Source organism: Tiliqua scincoides, chromosome 2 (genome assembly GCF_035046505.1).
Source record: "Tiliqua scincoides isolate rTilSci1 chromosome 2, rTilSci1.hap2, whole genome shotgun sequence".
NCBI lineage: Eukaryota > Metazoa > Chordata > Lepidosauria > Squamata > Scincidae > Tiliqua > Tiliqua scincoides.
The window spans coordinates 68,139,082-68,155,893 of NC_089822.1; the positions used below are offsets into that span (position 1 = coordinate 68,139,082).

At 43.6% G+C, this 16,812-nt stretch overlaps 1 protein-coding gene across 1 annotated transcript in view; it reads right to left on the reverse strand.

Moving 5' to 3' along the window:
* Positions 1–16,812, reverse strand: part of PCSK5 (proprotein convertase subtilisin/kexin type 5) — a 295,107-nt gene that overhangs the window by 26,418 nt on the left and 251,877 nt on the right. The window contains exons 23-27 of the mRNA XM_066614135.1: positions 15,851–16,054; positions 12,058–12,126; positions 2,371–2,413; positions 1,865–2,007; positions 282–482 (exon numbers count right to left, since the gene is read on the reverse strand). Of these exons, the coding sequence (XP_066470232.1) occupies positions 282–482; positions 1,865–2,007; positions 2,371–2,413; positions 12,058–12,126; positions 15,851–16,054 (660 nt within the window). The remainder of the gene's footprint in view (positions 1–281; positions 483–1,864; positions 2,008–2,370; positions 2,414–12,057; positions 12,127–15,850; positions 16,055–16,812) is intronic.

A 16,812-nucleotide genomic window follows, 5' to 3' on the forward strand; every position in this document is an offset into this window, starting at 1 on the left:
TTGCAGATTTATACATTTCACAATGTACCCATTGCGAAAAAGGCCCCTATCCAAATTTCTCCAGTGCATGAATGAGGTATGTTGACTCCACCCTGTCAAAAGTATTCTGCATTGGGGAGCATCTCAGTACCTGTCAGTAATGACAAATGTGTCAATAAAATAACTGACATTTCTGAAAAATAATCTGTTCTCTGAAAGTATGGCTTTGCCCTCCAGCATAAAACAATAATAGTAGCCGGGAAAGAGAAAAGAAAGAATTCGGAAGAACTAGAGCATCATACCATTCCAGAATTTCCCATCTATTTGCTTCCTTTTAGGATTCACACATTTCCCATGGAGTAGCTGCAAACTTCCTTTGCAAGTGATGCAGTCACTGTGCTTGAATCCTTTGCACGTTGCACAGGTGCTGTGGCATGGCTCGCACTCCTCTGTGATCTCATCACTGTAGAAACCAGCTCCACAATCCCTCACACATTGCGCACCTAAAGCATAAAACCAAAGCCTTTATATCAGAATGTCACTGATTGCAAGTTAAGTACTAAGTACATTTGGAGCTCTGTCTGGGAATACAATTTATGGTTCTCTTATAGGATCCATGTATACTTCTAATAACTGCATACATTTAGTTGCCATGAACTTTACCATGAGGCTACATGAAGTTTGGATAGCACATTTCAGAGAGATTGCCTTTTCCTGCCTGTATTTGCTCCTCTATTAAACTGGAGGTAGCATAGTCTCTCGATGTTACATTTCAGGTGCAAAACTCTTAAGACTGGCACTGAAGTACCAGAATGGTTCACATGTGAAAACATTTTTTTTTTTTGCTAACTTGCACATTTCTGATTTGAGTCTTATTGCCATCTCAACATTCTGATCTGAGTACTTGCCATTTCCAGTCTTTTCAAAGATAAGCACTTGAGACCCCCAATTTCTGTTTTTAGGCAGGTTCTGTTAGGACCATTGTATTGACTACCGTGGAGATATCTGCTTCATGCCTGAGAGTCCTATTGAACTCCCAGTTGCCTCCCCCAAACACTTTCAGGAACTCCAGGTGCATGTTCTGTGTTTTGTTGTAATATCAACAAACAAATATGCTGCCAACACCCATAAGTAGTGCTTTGCCCTTTGAGAACCCTTCAATCAGAAATTAGGCTCTGGATCTGTGCACTTGAGTTTTAACATGCAAGTTAAAAAGTCTGACTCAGAAACACTTCTTTAGGTACAAATGCCATGTCTGTGTGCTATTTCATGGGCCCAAATGAAATCTTGCAGTAAAGTTTCTATGGCCCGCTCAGATCATTGTATACTAGAACAGTTCACACATGCATGCCTAAGTATGACCAAAACAGCAAGATTGTGGACACACTTATTGGAACATCCCCAGTGTTACAACTCCTCTTTCACTTAAATAAACCTTATATAATGTTGGGAGGTGATGGAAGGCTTGTATGGATTACTGAGATGCTGAAAGTGATAATGGGTTTGTATTAGTTGCTTCTGTTTATCTGAAATCCAAAATGAAATAAAATTAAGTTACACTGTGCAAATCTGTAGAATTTGCTTCCTTCTCTGAGGTTTCTGGCTTTCTTTCCTCTGCGCTGCACTACAGCTGGAACCTTTGTTTACCAACAGTTAATAAATGAATGAATGAAATGTTGACCTTTGACATGTTAGGTCCTTTGAAGCAGGAGATGTGTTGACATAAAAAGTGTCATTCTTCAAAATATCTTACTGGGAACTGACTGCAATATCATTTGCAGATCACAGTAATCCTCTATAAACTGAACACACATTTTACCTTCCCAGGCAAGGCATGAAATCTTTGGCAAAGGGATCACATGTAAAGTGCTGGCACATAGCTTACCTAGGAGAAAAAAGCCATTTTTACACCAGTAACATTCATATTTGTCACAACTTCTGCAGTTTGGATGACACTCTATGCAAAGGAGAGCATTTTCATCATGGTAGGTGCTCGGAGGACAACTTTTGAAGCATTGGTGATTGTACCTAAAGACAAACAAGATGCCGTTTTGATACTGGCGTTCCTCATTCTTGAGTCGGCAGGCAAAGAAAATGGGTGAAACTGAATTGAAAGTGACATGCATAATCCCCCCTTAAATATCCCACACATGTGGCAAACATCTATTTCAACTCTAAAATGGAGGCTGGCAATATTAAGGAGTATTCTTCACTATTGTTTATGGTTGAATTACAAGTTGATCTCTCTCTCTCTCTTCCCTCACTCCAACCCCACCCTCTTTATGTGACTCTGATTCATTATAGAACACCCAATGGCCTTCTAAATGAAACACTGTTGTGTTTTTAAAAAGGTAGAAAGTGACAGCAAGACAGCAAGAGTGATAAACTTACAGGTAATAATTACGAATGCATGATGTGCAGGTTCTTGGGTCACCTGGAATTAAAAACAAAACATACACTGAAGAAAAAAATCTCATGCCAGTTGCTCATTTATCCAACCTCATTTGCTCAATTGTATGGAGCTGGGAAGGAGAGACAGTTGAAATGCTATTGTAGGATGCTGTTGAACCATTATGTTTGTAATGGCTTCCTGGAACACACACTTCATATCTTTTCCCTTCAAATTTCTCCTTAAAACCCAGTATTCTGTGAAGTTTTTTTGTTTGTTTGTTTGTTTTTGCCAAAAATGGCTGCCGCAGTATCCTGTGTGCACTGGGTAGCTGCCACTGGCTCCTTGGGAGAAGGAGATTTTCCTCCCCTTCCCCCAGGTAAGGGAAGTAGCCCCACAATGGGAGCTACTTAATTCTGCGGCGACTCTTTAGCTGGTGCAGAATCAATGAGTCCTGTGTCAGGCTGCGTGGCCTGACACGGAGCTCTGGATCAGGCGGAACTCAGCTCCACCAGTCCTGCCCCCCTCCAGCCCTGCTCCCTTCTCCTGCCATGCCTTTGCCTGCCATTATTTCTCTGCCACCAGGTGCTTCACAAGGAGTGCCTGGTGGCAGATCGCCAGCCTCCCACCAGCACTGTGCCAGTGCAGGCTTGCACTGGGCCAGCTCTGGCACTTGGCTGGTGCTAACCCCCACAAACATACTTTATGGCACATTTGCAACAGTACGTGCCAGTACTGTGTGAAGCACAGGATTGGGCCCTTAACCTCTGTACATGCAACAGAAAGAATAATACCTTTCCCCCTTGCTTTTCCCAGGCTCCACTTCCTTCCCCTTCTTCTGCTGTCAGGGTTCTATTCTCTCACTCTTTGTAAAGTGCTGTGTACATTGATGATACCATCTAAATAAACCATAACCAATTACAGGTCCAACCTTGTTATACACTGATTTTTTTATATGCGGATTTGACTCAACACGAATGGCCCCCTGCAAATGAGAAGGAATGTGCTGATCCCTGGAGAAGGGGAAAAATGCATCCTTTTAAAATCAGTTTAAAAAACTGAACAGTCCTTTAACAATAGCCTCCTTAATGAGAGAGAGGGGGCAGCTTGCTGACAATCCATCAATCCTTCTCTCTCCAGGCAACCCCTCCCACCCCCCTGAGCATGTGAAAGAAAGGTGATCACTTTGCATTGGTGAAGGGAGGGGCTGAGTGTAGCGCTTTTCTAAGCGCTTGGAGGAGGACTGATTGATGGATTGGCTTCTTCTTATCTTACATCACAAAGGTCAGCAAGGCTGTTTTTAAATCACCAAAGCAAGGGAACTTTGTTTTTTAAATGGATTTACTTTAGTGCTTTTTTTTGCCATCCACGTGAGTCCCGGGAACTGAAACCACGCAAACAGAGGCTCAACCTGTATAATGCTAAGGTTATACTGACTGTTTAAATGCTCCTTCCTTGATAAATTCTTCACTACAAGGCTAGCCATTAATCTCCATGCAAACAAAATCCTGGAGAGAACAAAAGGTGTGATGATAGTTGGTGATAGTCCAAGGACAGGCGAAACGGAGGCCAGAGAGGAAACAGAGGCCAGAGAGGAAGAGGTAAAGAGCTTGTGAATATTGTCCAGCCTCGAACCCAACTCTTCTGTCATGAAGCCACTGTGTAGCCTTGCTGCTACTGGAAAGTAGCTTTCCATGGTGGGAGATCGCTTTTTAACCTGTGTGAGGCATATGATAAAGTGCTGGACAGGATGGGTGTATATCCAAACATAGTTAAAAAAAAAAAAAATAGAAGGGAAGGGGGAAAAAACCAAATTGAAGAAACCAATTTTTTAAAATTGATTTTCTAAATGACACATAGTCCGATCCTCAGCTGCATTGGTGTAGTGGGGTTGCATGGTCTCTGCTACATTCAGCACAGCTTTGGGACAGGCTCCAGGTAAGGAGATATTTTCCCCCTTACTCTGAGTCACACATCAGCCTGTCCTAGGGGATTTCTCAGATCTCTGCCAGCTATTCAGCTAGCGGTTGTCTGAGCAGCCAACTGTAACTCTGGCTGGCTTCGGAGTGGGGGCTAGGATAGAGTGGAGGCCTGCTCCACTGATCTCATCCCCTCGGGGGCCTTATCCACTTCTGTTCCACCTGCCCCACCCCAAAATGCCACCTTCCCACCACCCTCCCCATGCCTCTCCACCACCCATCCACACAGAAGGCCTTACCTCCAGCGGCAGCCAGACCTGCAGCTGCAGCATCAGCGGGGCGGCACAGGCTGCTCTGCCAGCGCTGCTTCGTCAGCACTGCTTACTCACTGGGTGTCACAACATGCCTTACTTCATGTTTGCAACACCTTCCACCACTGCAGGGACTGCTGTGCCAGTGGATCTCCAAATTAGGATTGGGCTCATAGGGAGGCAAGAATTGGGATAAGTGTTCTGCTGATGTCATTAATCAACAGATGCCAATGATGACTTTTCTTGCTTTGATGACAGACTGTGATTCCCCTGAAGTGTGAACATGCAGGTATGGTCAGTGTTGCTTGGCTATCATGGTTGCTCAGCCTTTCCAGAAGAACAACTGTATTAAGAATAGCCTGCAGTTTTCAGAACTTCTGATTATAAAAATGAGAGTTCTCAGCAGAACTCTGGTCCAGCTTCTGACAAACAGTGAACAAGCTTCAAATATAGCAGAATCACAAGGGTTTATTAAATGTGACATATGTCTGCCATCTGGTTGGTTTTAAGTCAGCCAGACCACTTTCTTCCTTGTACCAGGGTTTGTGTGTATAATTGGCTTGCATAGAAATGCATGAAACATTTGCCAATTAAAACCACCTTTTTAAAAGCAGGACATTTATTGATTATTTCTGACACACTTCAGATGTTCACATTGAAATGTAACAATGAATGATACCAGGTGCACTAGTTCCAGTTCGCAACAATGTGGAGAAACGGAAGCCCACTCAAGGCCATCCAATGTGTGGATCACTGTGTAGGAACCGTGTGTAAGTGTGTAAGCCCCAGCCACTGAGACTCATTGACTTTAGAAGTAGAGTTCATATTATCTTTTATTAAAATTTGCTGTACATTTCCTATGCTCTAAAAATTGTACCAAATGCATTGGATGTTTCATGGCTTTTAAGTCAGGCGACTGGAGATTTTGCATTAAAATGATTAAAGACCAATGAACCTCAGGTGAGAAAGAAATCTGAAAGACATCACTTTCTCTGATCTAATCAGGCCTTTCTTGCTCCCAGTAGACTGTCCATAATCCTAACATATTGTATTCAGTATTCAATCAGGAACCTTTTTTATTACATCATCTTCCCATGTACTTAAAAAAAATCTTTTTTGAGAGGAACCCAGCTATACTTGCTGAAGGCAATTCTTTGAACAGTGGTTCCTTTAAAACCTGAAAACGGAAACAATCTGTTCTCTGAGGGAGCCAACTGCAGAGGAGGTGGTTGCTGGGTTATGTTTCATGTTAGTGATTGGAAATAAACTGAATGGGCATCTTTAAAGGTCTAAGTCATCAGTTGCTCCTGGACTGCAGGCAGTGCTTGGGGTATGAATCGGCCAAGGAAAGGTGTCTCTCTTTCACTTTTAATGTTGTTCTTTCTTTCCAGTCAAAATGATATCAACCTTCCTGCTATGCAGCTCACTCCTCCATGTGTTTAGTCAAAAATAGGTCCCACTGAGCTTAATGGAGATCGCTGGCATCCTTCAGTCTTGGAAGACTATGGTATCGCTCTCTGAATGGTGGTTCTGGAACAGTGTCTAGTGTGGCTGAAAAGGCCGATTCGGGAGTGACAATCCCTTCCACACTGGGAGCAAATGTAGTCTGTCCCTGGTGTGTCTCCCTGGCTAAGGGCCTTCCTTCTTTGCCTCTTTGCCTCTTTGCCTCAGTCTGTTGGGCAAGTGTCTCTTCAAACTGGGAGAGGCCATGCTGCACAGCCTGCCTCCAAGCGCGCTGCTCAGAGGCCAGGGTTTCCCACCTGTTGAGGTCCATTCCTAAGGCCTTCAGATCCCTCTTGCAGATATCCTTGTATTGCAGCTGTGGTCTACCTGTAGGGCGCTTTCCGTGCACGAGTTCTCCATAGAGAAGATCCTTTGGAAACCAGCCATCGCCCATTCTCACGACATCACCAAGCCAATGCAGGCATTTCTGTTTCAGCAGTGCATACATGCTAGGGATTCCAGCTCGTTCCAGGACTGTGTTGTTTGGAACTTTGTCCTGCCAGGTGATACCGAGGATGCGACGGAGGCAACGCATGTGGAAAGTGTTCAGTTTCCTCTCCTGTTGTGAGCAAAGAGTCCATGACTCACTGCAGTACAGAAGTGTACTCAAGACGCAAGCTTTGTAGACCTGGATCTTGGTATGTTCCGTCAGCTTCTTGTTGGACCAGACTCTCTTTGCGAGTCTGGAAAACATGGTAGCTGCTTTACTGATGCATTTGTTTAGCTCGGTATCAAGAGAAAGAGTGTCGGAGATCGTTGAGCCAAGGTACACAAAGTCATGGACAACCTCCAGTTCACGCGCAGAGATTGTAATGCAGGGAGGCGAGTCCACATCCTGAACCATGACCTGTGTTTTCTTCAGGCTGATTGTCAGTCTAGTATTTGTGCACAGGACTGCAGCCTGACTCCCATGATTTCTCAGAACCTGAAAGCTAAGTTTATTACATCACCTCTTATAATGAGAAGTACAATTTTTGGTGGGCTTCTTGGCATGAGGCCCTGCATTCAGTGTTTTCATTACCTTCTGGAAGTCAAATACTGTCCAGACCCTACAAACAGGGGCAAACTCATTGTCTCTACTGAAGAAACTTGCAAAAAAAAAAAGGAATTCAACTGAACAGGGCCAGCCCATCCATGAGGCCAACTGAATTGGTTGCCTCAGATAGCAGTTTGGTGGGGGATGCCCATCTCTGCCCAGCTACTAGCCTCAACTGCTTCCTCCTTCTACTCCCTGGATTGGGAAAGGAAAAGAGGGAGCAGAGAGGAAGGGGAAGTGTGGAGGGAAGGGGAATGCTGAGCATTGGGAAGTGGAAAAAACAGAGGCTGGCACACCATCAGGTAAGGAGGAACATTTGGCATGTTCCCCCTTACCATCAGAAGGTCTTAGGCTGGCCCTCCAACGGAGGAAAATGTTTCATGCATCTGCTTTGGTGCTATAGTCTCCAAAAGCTTATATTAAACACTCACTGCAATCCAGTGCACACTTCCTGAGAGTAAGTCTCATGGAATTTAATGAGCTTTACCTCTGAACAGTCACAAACAGATTAACCTAATACCAAAAGTAGCATATGCTATAGGCCCGCATTTTTTGAGGGCCCCACTTTAAATGCTTGCAAGCTGTGCCTGACGAAATCAGCATCTCACAATCTGGCAACCCTGTTGTCTACACCTGTATGGAACATAATCATTAAAGATGTCATTTATAACATGATATAATTTTGTTCAAATTTCACTGTACTGTGAGCACAATCCTATTGTGCCTCAGCGCCAGCGGAATGTGTGCTCCACTGGTTGTCACAAACTTGCCAGAAAACAGGAGACGATGGAAGAGTTTAGACACTGGCAGGAAGGCTTGCTCTGGCCTGCCGGCACCCACAAAAGACCAGCGGGCACTGGAACAGGTAAGCTCAGCATGGGCCAGCGGAGGGGCGGGGGAGGGCAAACTGTTCTCTGCGATGATACCCATATTTCTTTTCCCCATTCTGATTAAGCAAATAATTAAAATAACAATGTGCAAGGATTAAAAGCACATTTATATGATGTGTCATTTTCTTCTAAGAACCAAGATTGAGTACCACTTTCAACAATTGCTAGATTTTATCCGCCTTTTTCAATTTCTCTGAACACTAGCATTCAATAACATGATAGAAGCCCTGGAAAACCTAATGTATTATAGACTGGCACAATTATATTTAACTATGCTAGAATCAGTTTACATTGATTTTGTAGGGCATCACTTTAATTGAAATAAGTTCTTTTCTATTAACTGTTTCCAGAGTTGTGTCCTTATATTTAAATGCCTCATTCCAGACAACTCCCAAATATAGGATCGCCAATTCTGTCCAGCTAGTGCTCCTGTGGTTAACATCTGCAAGATGGATATTCAACAGGTGTTGGTTTCTCCCATTCTACATCAGGCTAATCATTATCTGTTGAATGTCTGCCATTTGTGTGACATACTGTATAATCACTGGAACCCTATCATGTGGCAACCCAACACATTTGCCTTCCTAATTTCAACAAAATGCAGAAAATATTTGTTACATTATTAGACAAATAAATGGAGAAGAATTTAGCCCCACAATTCTATGCATGTCTACTCAGAAGTATGTCCCGTTATAGTCAACGGGGCTTACTTCCAGATAAGTGTGGACTGGATTACAGTCTTAAGCTTTAACATTCAAAGGGAGCTTAACTTAAAATGCCATCCACAGGTGGGGCCTTCATATCTGCGAGGAGTCCAATCTCGGACCCCCCCCCCCGATACAAAAAGCCATGGATAAGGAAAGGATAAACCTCCTTTAAACTCTCTAAAAGTGACTGGAGTTGAACTCTGGTAGCATCCAGAGGGCTTTCTGAAGCCAACTGAGACCATGTGCATCTGCCCACAACCTCTGTAGGCCTCAAAGTGCTTTAAAAGGCATAAAAACACTACTTACGGTTTCCCTCAAGAAACTGGAAGTGATGTTTTTATGCCTCTTAAGGCATTTTGAGCCCCAGGGAGTGCTTTCCTGAGTCTCAGAATGCCTTACAAAGCACAGAAAATGTCACTTCCAGTTTCCCAAGGGAAGGGAAGTCAGAAGTACCTTTCTTTCATCCACAATGGCCATTCTGAAGCCTGCTGAAGCCACGGGCAGATGTGCATGGCCTCTGCAGGCTTCAGAAAGTCATCCAGAGGATCAGAGTGCAGCTCTAGTTGCCTTTGGCGGGTTCAGGTTGGGCCAAGTCTGGCTCAACGTGGGTCCAGAGAACCTGCGTTGAGCCAAATCCATGGATAGATAATTGTGGATTACTGAGGCCGCACCTGTACTAAAACAGAGGAAGGCGATAGAGGGAGCAGTGAGTATACCTATGCTCCTCAAAGAGTTGGGTAATTTCATTTTAGTTCCATGTCAGAAAAACTGGCAGTGAAGGGCACCATCTCTAATGGTGTATGATCACAAATACACCAGGTTGGCTTAAAAATTAAAGTGTTGGTATGAATTTTACAACACAGGACGACTATTACAGCATCTCTTAGGGAGTTTTGACAGGTGAAGTTTAAAGTGTCTTTGAACTTCTTTCATCTGTTTGTGCAACGTACTTATGCAGATTGGAAACTGAATGAATGCTGTAGCCAGTGTACATTTTGCATTCATATTACAGACCAGTGAAGACACAGGTGCAATGATAATCTGATGATAATCTGATGATAATCTGATGATGATGATGATCATCATCATCATCATCATCATCATCATCATCATCATCATCTTGGGCAATGGATAATGCAAAACTCTCAGTTTTGCTAGGTTACAGTTTCTATTTATCAGCAAGGATGATTTTGAGAAAAGGCGTTTCCTTGCCATGGTTTTGGTTTGTATGGAATTAAAATCTTTTCTCTCAGAAGTATGCAAGTACCATTAGCCTCAGTCATCAGCTTGTAAGCGTGACAATGATGTCCTATAGATACATCACTGACTTCTTTAAATCTTCTGAAGTTGCTTTCATCCACTTTCTTTCCCACCTTCATCCATGTAATGGAATCTGCAGAACCTTTTGCAAGTTATTACATCTCCCTTGCAAATACCCCATACACTAAATACAATTTAAATTTAAAATAATTTAAAATATGGCTTTAAAGGAAAGTCTTATTCACACTTGTGTTAGCTTCTATGGAAGATATTTTAAAAGGGAAATGGAGAAACTGGGAGATTTAGCAACTAAATAGTCTGTATGCCATCTAAAGATGGGTCAAAGACGGAACTGTCAGATAATGTCAAGCAAGTCTTAGAGCTACAGAAGCCAGGACAAAATGAAGTGGTGTTCACCTTTAGGCTACTGAGAATGTGAGATTATTTTTGTTTATTTCTCAGATAATATCTGCTGACAATATAATCTTCATTATCTTGTTTCATTTGCAACCAGTACTATAAAATATGAATTGGATGTAACCCACTATAAAGTCAATGCTGATAAGAGGATAAGCAGTCATTGAAGAAGACACGTGTTGTGAGTTTGTGGGAATTGACTTAGTACAGTTTGATGTGAGGAATTGTTCTAACAATTCTGAACTAGGGGGTGTTGGATTCTGAGGCATGGATTTTTGTGGAACTCCTTGCCACAGGATGTGGTGATGACACCTGGCCTGGATGTCTTTAAAAGGGGATTAGACAATTTTATGGAGGAAAATTCCATCACAGGTTACAAACCATAAATGGGTATGCCTCCTGGTTCTAGAGAAGTAGGCTATATCTGAATGTCAGATGCAAGGGAGTGGCAACAAGATGCAGTTATCTTGTGGTCTTAAGTGCTTCCTGAGACATCTGGTGGGCCACTGTGAGATATAGGAAGGAGGACTGGATGTTCTTATGAGAGCCACTGTAAAGTGTTTTGGTACAAAAGAGGGGAGGGATTGTGTCTGTTAGGATTATTTGTATTGGGAGGAAGGGAGGGGTTTGCCTTGGGGAGAGCTGGCAATAAGGGGAAATGTCCTTTCAGTGATGCAGCCCTGCTTCACTGAACTGGAAGGCAGGAAGCTTCACCTTAGCTGTGTTAGGGCCAAATCCTATCCAACCAGTAAAAAATACTGAATTACACAGCTGCCATATCTTCCCTCCCCATCTACCATATGATGATAATAACAGTGGACTGAATTGGCTTTGGCAGAGTTTAAATTTTTTTAAAAAATTAATATCAACTGTTGCGCATGAAATTAAACCTGTTTGAACATGGAAGTCAATCTTTGCTTCTACCTTTTGTTTGGGAGAGGAAACTCACTTTGCTGCCCAATCACAGTCATGCTAAAATCTTGCAATACCGTATTTCCATTGTTTCCTAAGTTCAGCTCCACTTTCACCCCGGAAAGGCCAAAAAAAGAAACCATCGCAAGTAACAATGCTCTCCACGGAATGGAATTATCAGTCTAGCAATCTATGTTTGGGAGAGGAAACTCACTTTGCTGCCCAATCACAGTCATGCTAAAATCTTGCAATACCGTATTTCCATTGTTTCCTAAGTTCAGCTCCACTTTCACCCCGGAAAGGCCAAAAAAAGAAACCATCGCAAGTAACAATGCTCTCCACGGAATGGAATTATCAGTCTAGCAATCTAATCCAAAATGGCAATCGCTACATCATACAGTGGGGAAGCAATTTTGGACGTCTCCTCTAGATAAGAGAACATTTGCTCCCTTACCCAGAAATAAACCTCCACAGTGCAGAGGGGACTATGACACCTGTGACACCTACATAGCTGTTGTAGGTCCCTGTTGACCCACACTGCAGAATTGAGTCTGGGATGGGACATGGGATTAGTTCAAAATCTGTGTGATATAATTCAGGTCAGGTAGGAGCTGCTTGCTTTTGCTATCCGCTTTGCTGAGATTCCCAAGATATCCAGGAAGAGACCCTTACAAAGATAATACCTTCCTAACCAAAGCTACAAAGATATGATGACACTTAAAAATAAAACATACCCAAGCTGCAAGACAGGCATCCGTCTGCACAAGGAATACAGTCTTCTGAGTCCAGGTCCTTTACTTCACCTACACAGTAGACAGTCCAACAGTTAATTTACTTGTGCACAATGAAAAAGGCAACAGACATGACATTTTAGTTACGATGCTTACGGATCCTGTACCGGGCCAGCTTGAACTCCCACGTGCTGCCCAGGAGATGCAAACATGCCATAAGGCACATTGTGGTAGCTGGGAGAATTGAGACACTGGTGGGGAGGAGAGTGCCAGTTGGCCCTGAGCTTCTGCGTCAGTCAGATGACCGCTGGGAGCCAGTAGTGGTAAATTTCCTGCGGAGTAGTAGGGAGGCATTCCAGGGCAGAGGATGTAGGGAGGGGGCAGGCAGGAGGTTGATTCATGCACAGGAAGGGGGGCTGGGATGGCAGCACAGGCTGCCGCTGAATCCTATCCCCCCTCCAGCTCCTCAAAGCCCTACACACATCTTCCCAGTTCTGCATCAATGATTGAGCTGGCACAGATCTGAGTAGACCCATAGGAGACCTATGTCTGCGTCCCTGGCCCTGCGTCCCTGGAGTTTTGGCACTGCTATACTGCAGGATGGGCAGCCCAGTTAGTATTGGGCTGTTTGTCGAGCGTCTTAGTCAACATACATCTTTCTCATGTTTCCTGCTGTTATTGCTACTTAATGTTTTATTGTATGCCAGAATTGTGGCAGATGCCATTCAGAGCATAGATGTGGCAGGGTCCCTAGCTAAAGAGCTTGTATTAGGCAAAGGTCAAATTTCAGAAGAAAACTGTCCTTATGGTGAAAAGCTTCTGCATGAATATTTCACATTTTATTAAACTGCTAATACAAACTTTTACTCAGGGCCTGCTATGGTAACATGCTTTAAAAGCAAATTGCAGTACGTACTTCCCTTGCCTAATTCTGTTATTTTCCATGACACAAAACAGTTTATTTATACTTGCGGCATCCAGCACCAGTACCTGACATTGCCACAGTTTATGGAAATAAGCAAATCACTGCTACACTAATGGTTTTGATCTTCACAAGAGGTCAGATGGTTAAAAATGTATGCTGTGGATTTAGAGCACATATGCTTGCATTCTATAAGCTTTGGGGACATGACTTTCCTGCCAGAGGTCTTGTACAAGCAATGGGGATGCTGAACAGCAATGCAAACAGGTTATAAAAGTTGATACGTTTCATTGTGCTAAATCAGTCTCTAAACTTACAGTCAGATCCAATTTATAAATGCAACCACAGTGTCCTCAAAGAGCAATTTAAAGTTCATCCAGCAATGCCAACTATTTTTCAGGAATTTAAAGTGAAATCTTTGCATTTGTTATTCTCATGCCTGCTGTTTTTGGCTATTGTTCTTAAGTAAATATATCCACAGTTTAATAAGAATGCTGAGACCAGGAATACAGAAAAGCTGGAGTACATTCAGGAAACCTATATTGGGGAAACTGGAGATTGGACAAAAATTGTTCATGCTGCATAAATACATTTTCAACAGAGATGCTTTTACACAATGTAAAGCAGAACCAGTTTTGTAGATGTTGGCTGTACGTCGACGGAATTCTGTGGCTAAGGTTCAGAAACATGAAAAATTAAAACCGACACTAGTAGGACATATATTTAGTTTGATTAATTGACTTAAAACATTTTGATAGACTATAAAGCTGCCCCCAACAAACCAATTAGCAGATTTTACTTATCTTAAATAAGTATTAATACAAATAATTTATTAACAACTTCCAGTGGCAAGCACCATCTTAAAAAAGGTCTTTGTTTTGTATAAAACATAATGCCTCTTAAAAATGATGGAAGCAAATATCCCCGCTGCTTCCTCCATACACAGCAACCTTCTGAAAATCTACTCCACACCTCCACTGAGGTGCAGGGACTTGGAGGTTTAGATTGGCAAAAATCCTTCCCCCTTCTGCCCCCCTGCACAAATGGAAGTGCCTTCTGTTCATGAAAAAGGAATTTGAGAGACAACCCACTGTCTGTATTTATTGTCCCTATTTGATTAAGGATATAGATTTTAGGTTTGCTTGTTTTGGTGTATGAATGTGTATGCATGTGTGCATGTCAGCCCAATCCTTTGCTCTTTGTGGCAGTGGAAGATACTTCCGCTGTTGCAAAATGACTGACAACAGTGTGCAAAGTGCTCCATCGGTGGTCATTTTGGGAGCTGCAAGAATTGGCAGCACTTCTTCTATTGTCAGACTTGACCACAGCCACTAGAGCATGTAAGGCTGTGGAGAGGGTAGGGAAGGGGTAAAACGGCATGGAGGGAGGAGGAACAGGGATGGCAAGGTTGTGCAAGGGGGTGGATTCAGCAGTAGTGGAGCACACCAGATCCTATCCTCCCTTTTGGCAGCCTCTTCACTCCTTTCTTCTCCTTGGACCTGCACCACCTATAGAGCTGGCACAATGATGGAACCTATTATAGAGCTTGAGGCTTATGGAGGGGTAAGGGGAAATTTCCCCTTTTCCCTGCAAAGCCTCCCAATCCCCCCGCTGGATACAGCACACTTCTTTTTGGCACAGCTGCACCAGTGGGGGGCTGGAAGGATAGGATTGGGCTCTGTATGTATTAAAAAAAAGAAACACATTGGGGTCTGGTTTGCTTCAGGATGCAAGAGCTAGTCTCCTTCATTCCGTCTGTGATGTCAGTTTGAAGTTGTAGGATGCAAAATCCATGATAACATTGACTGAGTTTTTGCACATGGCTTATTTCTTTTCTTTCAGAGGTTTTCAGGCTACTATATATCTGGGCTGGGGATAAGAATAGGCCCTCAGTTTGGCTGTACTTGTCGTAAGAGGCGACTAAACAGCCACCAGGTAGATGGGACTCGTCAGCCTGGGAAGGCAGCTCATCTGAGAGAAGGAAAACTCTGATCCCAAACCTCCACTGCCTTGTGGCTACATCCAGTTATGGAAAAGGCTTCAGGAGTCAACCTCGAGGCAAAATCCGGAGCCGGAGTCCCTGAGGCAGTTCATGGCTGAACACAGTCACGTTCTGGCAACTCCTGCGACGCCGCTGGAACCAACCGTATTGGCCTCTGCCTTTCCTTTGGACCATTTCAGCGATGTGGAGAGGGGGGATTTGCTGCATGGGTAACAGCCCATCCTCCATACCTACTTTACCCAGGCTTCGCGCACTGGAGAGGACACTCTGTTTCAGAACCACCATTCAGAGCGTGACACCATAGTCTTCCAAGACTGAAGGATGCCAACAATATCTGGGCTCATGCTTAGTGTATCAAAAATCCAGTCTTGTTCAGGAGAAATCATTTCTTAGGAAGCCACTAGCTTATGGTCCTTTTCATGGACCCACATTTAGACAAATGTTCACATTCTCTGCATACAACTGTCTGTTCTAGCACCAACGGTCAGGACTGTCTGCTAGGGCAGGTGAGGGGGGGGGGTGTTGTTAGCCTGTTCAGGATTTTCTGTCTTGCAATACAGCTTTGCCACTATATGGAGTCTTAACTATGAGCCAAATGTTCTGAGATAAAAGGGGAGACTCTGGATACAGTTTGTATGTCTCAGGTGATGTATACTGTCCCATTTCATGTATAGGCCTCATCAGATCTAAGCAGGAAGCCATCATATTGTGAAAAGGTTCATTTTTAAACTGTGAAGTATTGTTTCTATAAGTATGAGACATGGGTGTTGTTTCTGAAAATGGCAGCCTGCTCTTTGGCTGCCTGGTGAAAATGCTTTGATGCCCGGAAGTCAAGTGTTTCACCATAAGGGTGCTGTTATAACTATTCTTACCTTTGCTACAGTTAAGCTTCTGGCAGCTGTTACCAGCCAGGAAATATCCTTCGAAGCAGCTCTTGCACATGGTTTGATCAAGGCATACTTCACAGTGCTCACTGCAGGGCAGGCAAGCACTGTCCTCCTCAGAATGATAATGACCCAGAGGGCAACTTTCTCGACACTCTCCCAGATACAGGAAACGCTTATTGCCTTTCTTATCTGTAAAGTAGAAGGCAAGACAAACAAGATGGAAAATGCTAAGGGTGGAAATATTAAAGTTTGAGGTTGCTATCCCAAGATCTATACTGTGTTTTCCTGGACTGAGCCGTAAGCATTGTGCAGTGCTGAAAAACAAAGTTCCAAATGCCTATTAACATATGACATGCCCCTAAGGCTGCACTTCTAAGTACACTCATTAGGAAGAAAATCCTATCAACTTAAATGAGAATTGTTTCCATGTGTAGGGTTGAAGTTCATTTAATAGGTAAACACAAAACAGGAACTATTCAGAGCTTTTTTGCATACTGTACTTTACAAATGCTTGCTGACAACAACACTGATCTCTTGTTCACAGATCACATGCCATGCTGCACAGTCATACTGAGAATCATTTCAGGGCGGAGGAGGGTGGGTGCAGGCACTCCAATGGGTGGGCAGGTGGGGAGTGGGAGGCGGGGCCAGGATCAGGCACTTATGCCGGATCCTAGCCCTATTCCGGGGTGGCCCAGGGAAGTCCTGGGCTGCTCGGATTTGCGCCATCAATTTAGGTAGTGCAGACCCGCATAGCCCCATTGGGACTGCTGCTCTCCCTGGGATAAGAGAATAAGTTTTTTCTTGCCTTGGGCCAAGCCTCAGACAGCCCAAAACTTTCGCTGGATACAGCACAGGCCTGCCAGCCAGCCTGTTTCAGTGCATGCTAGGATTGCGCTGTTAAGTGCTTGATTATATTAATATATGGAAATCGTAAGGAAAATCAT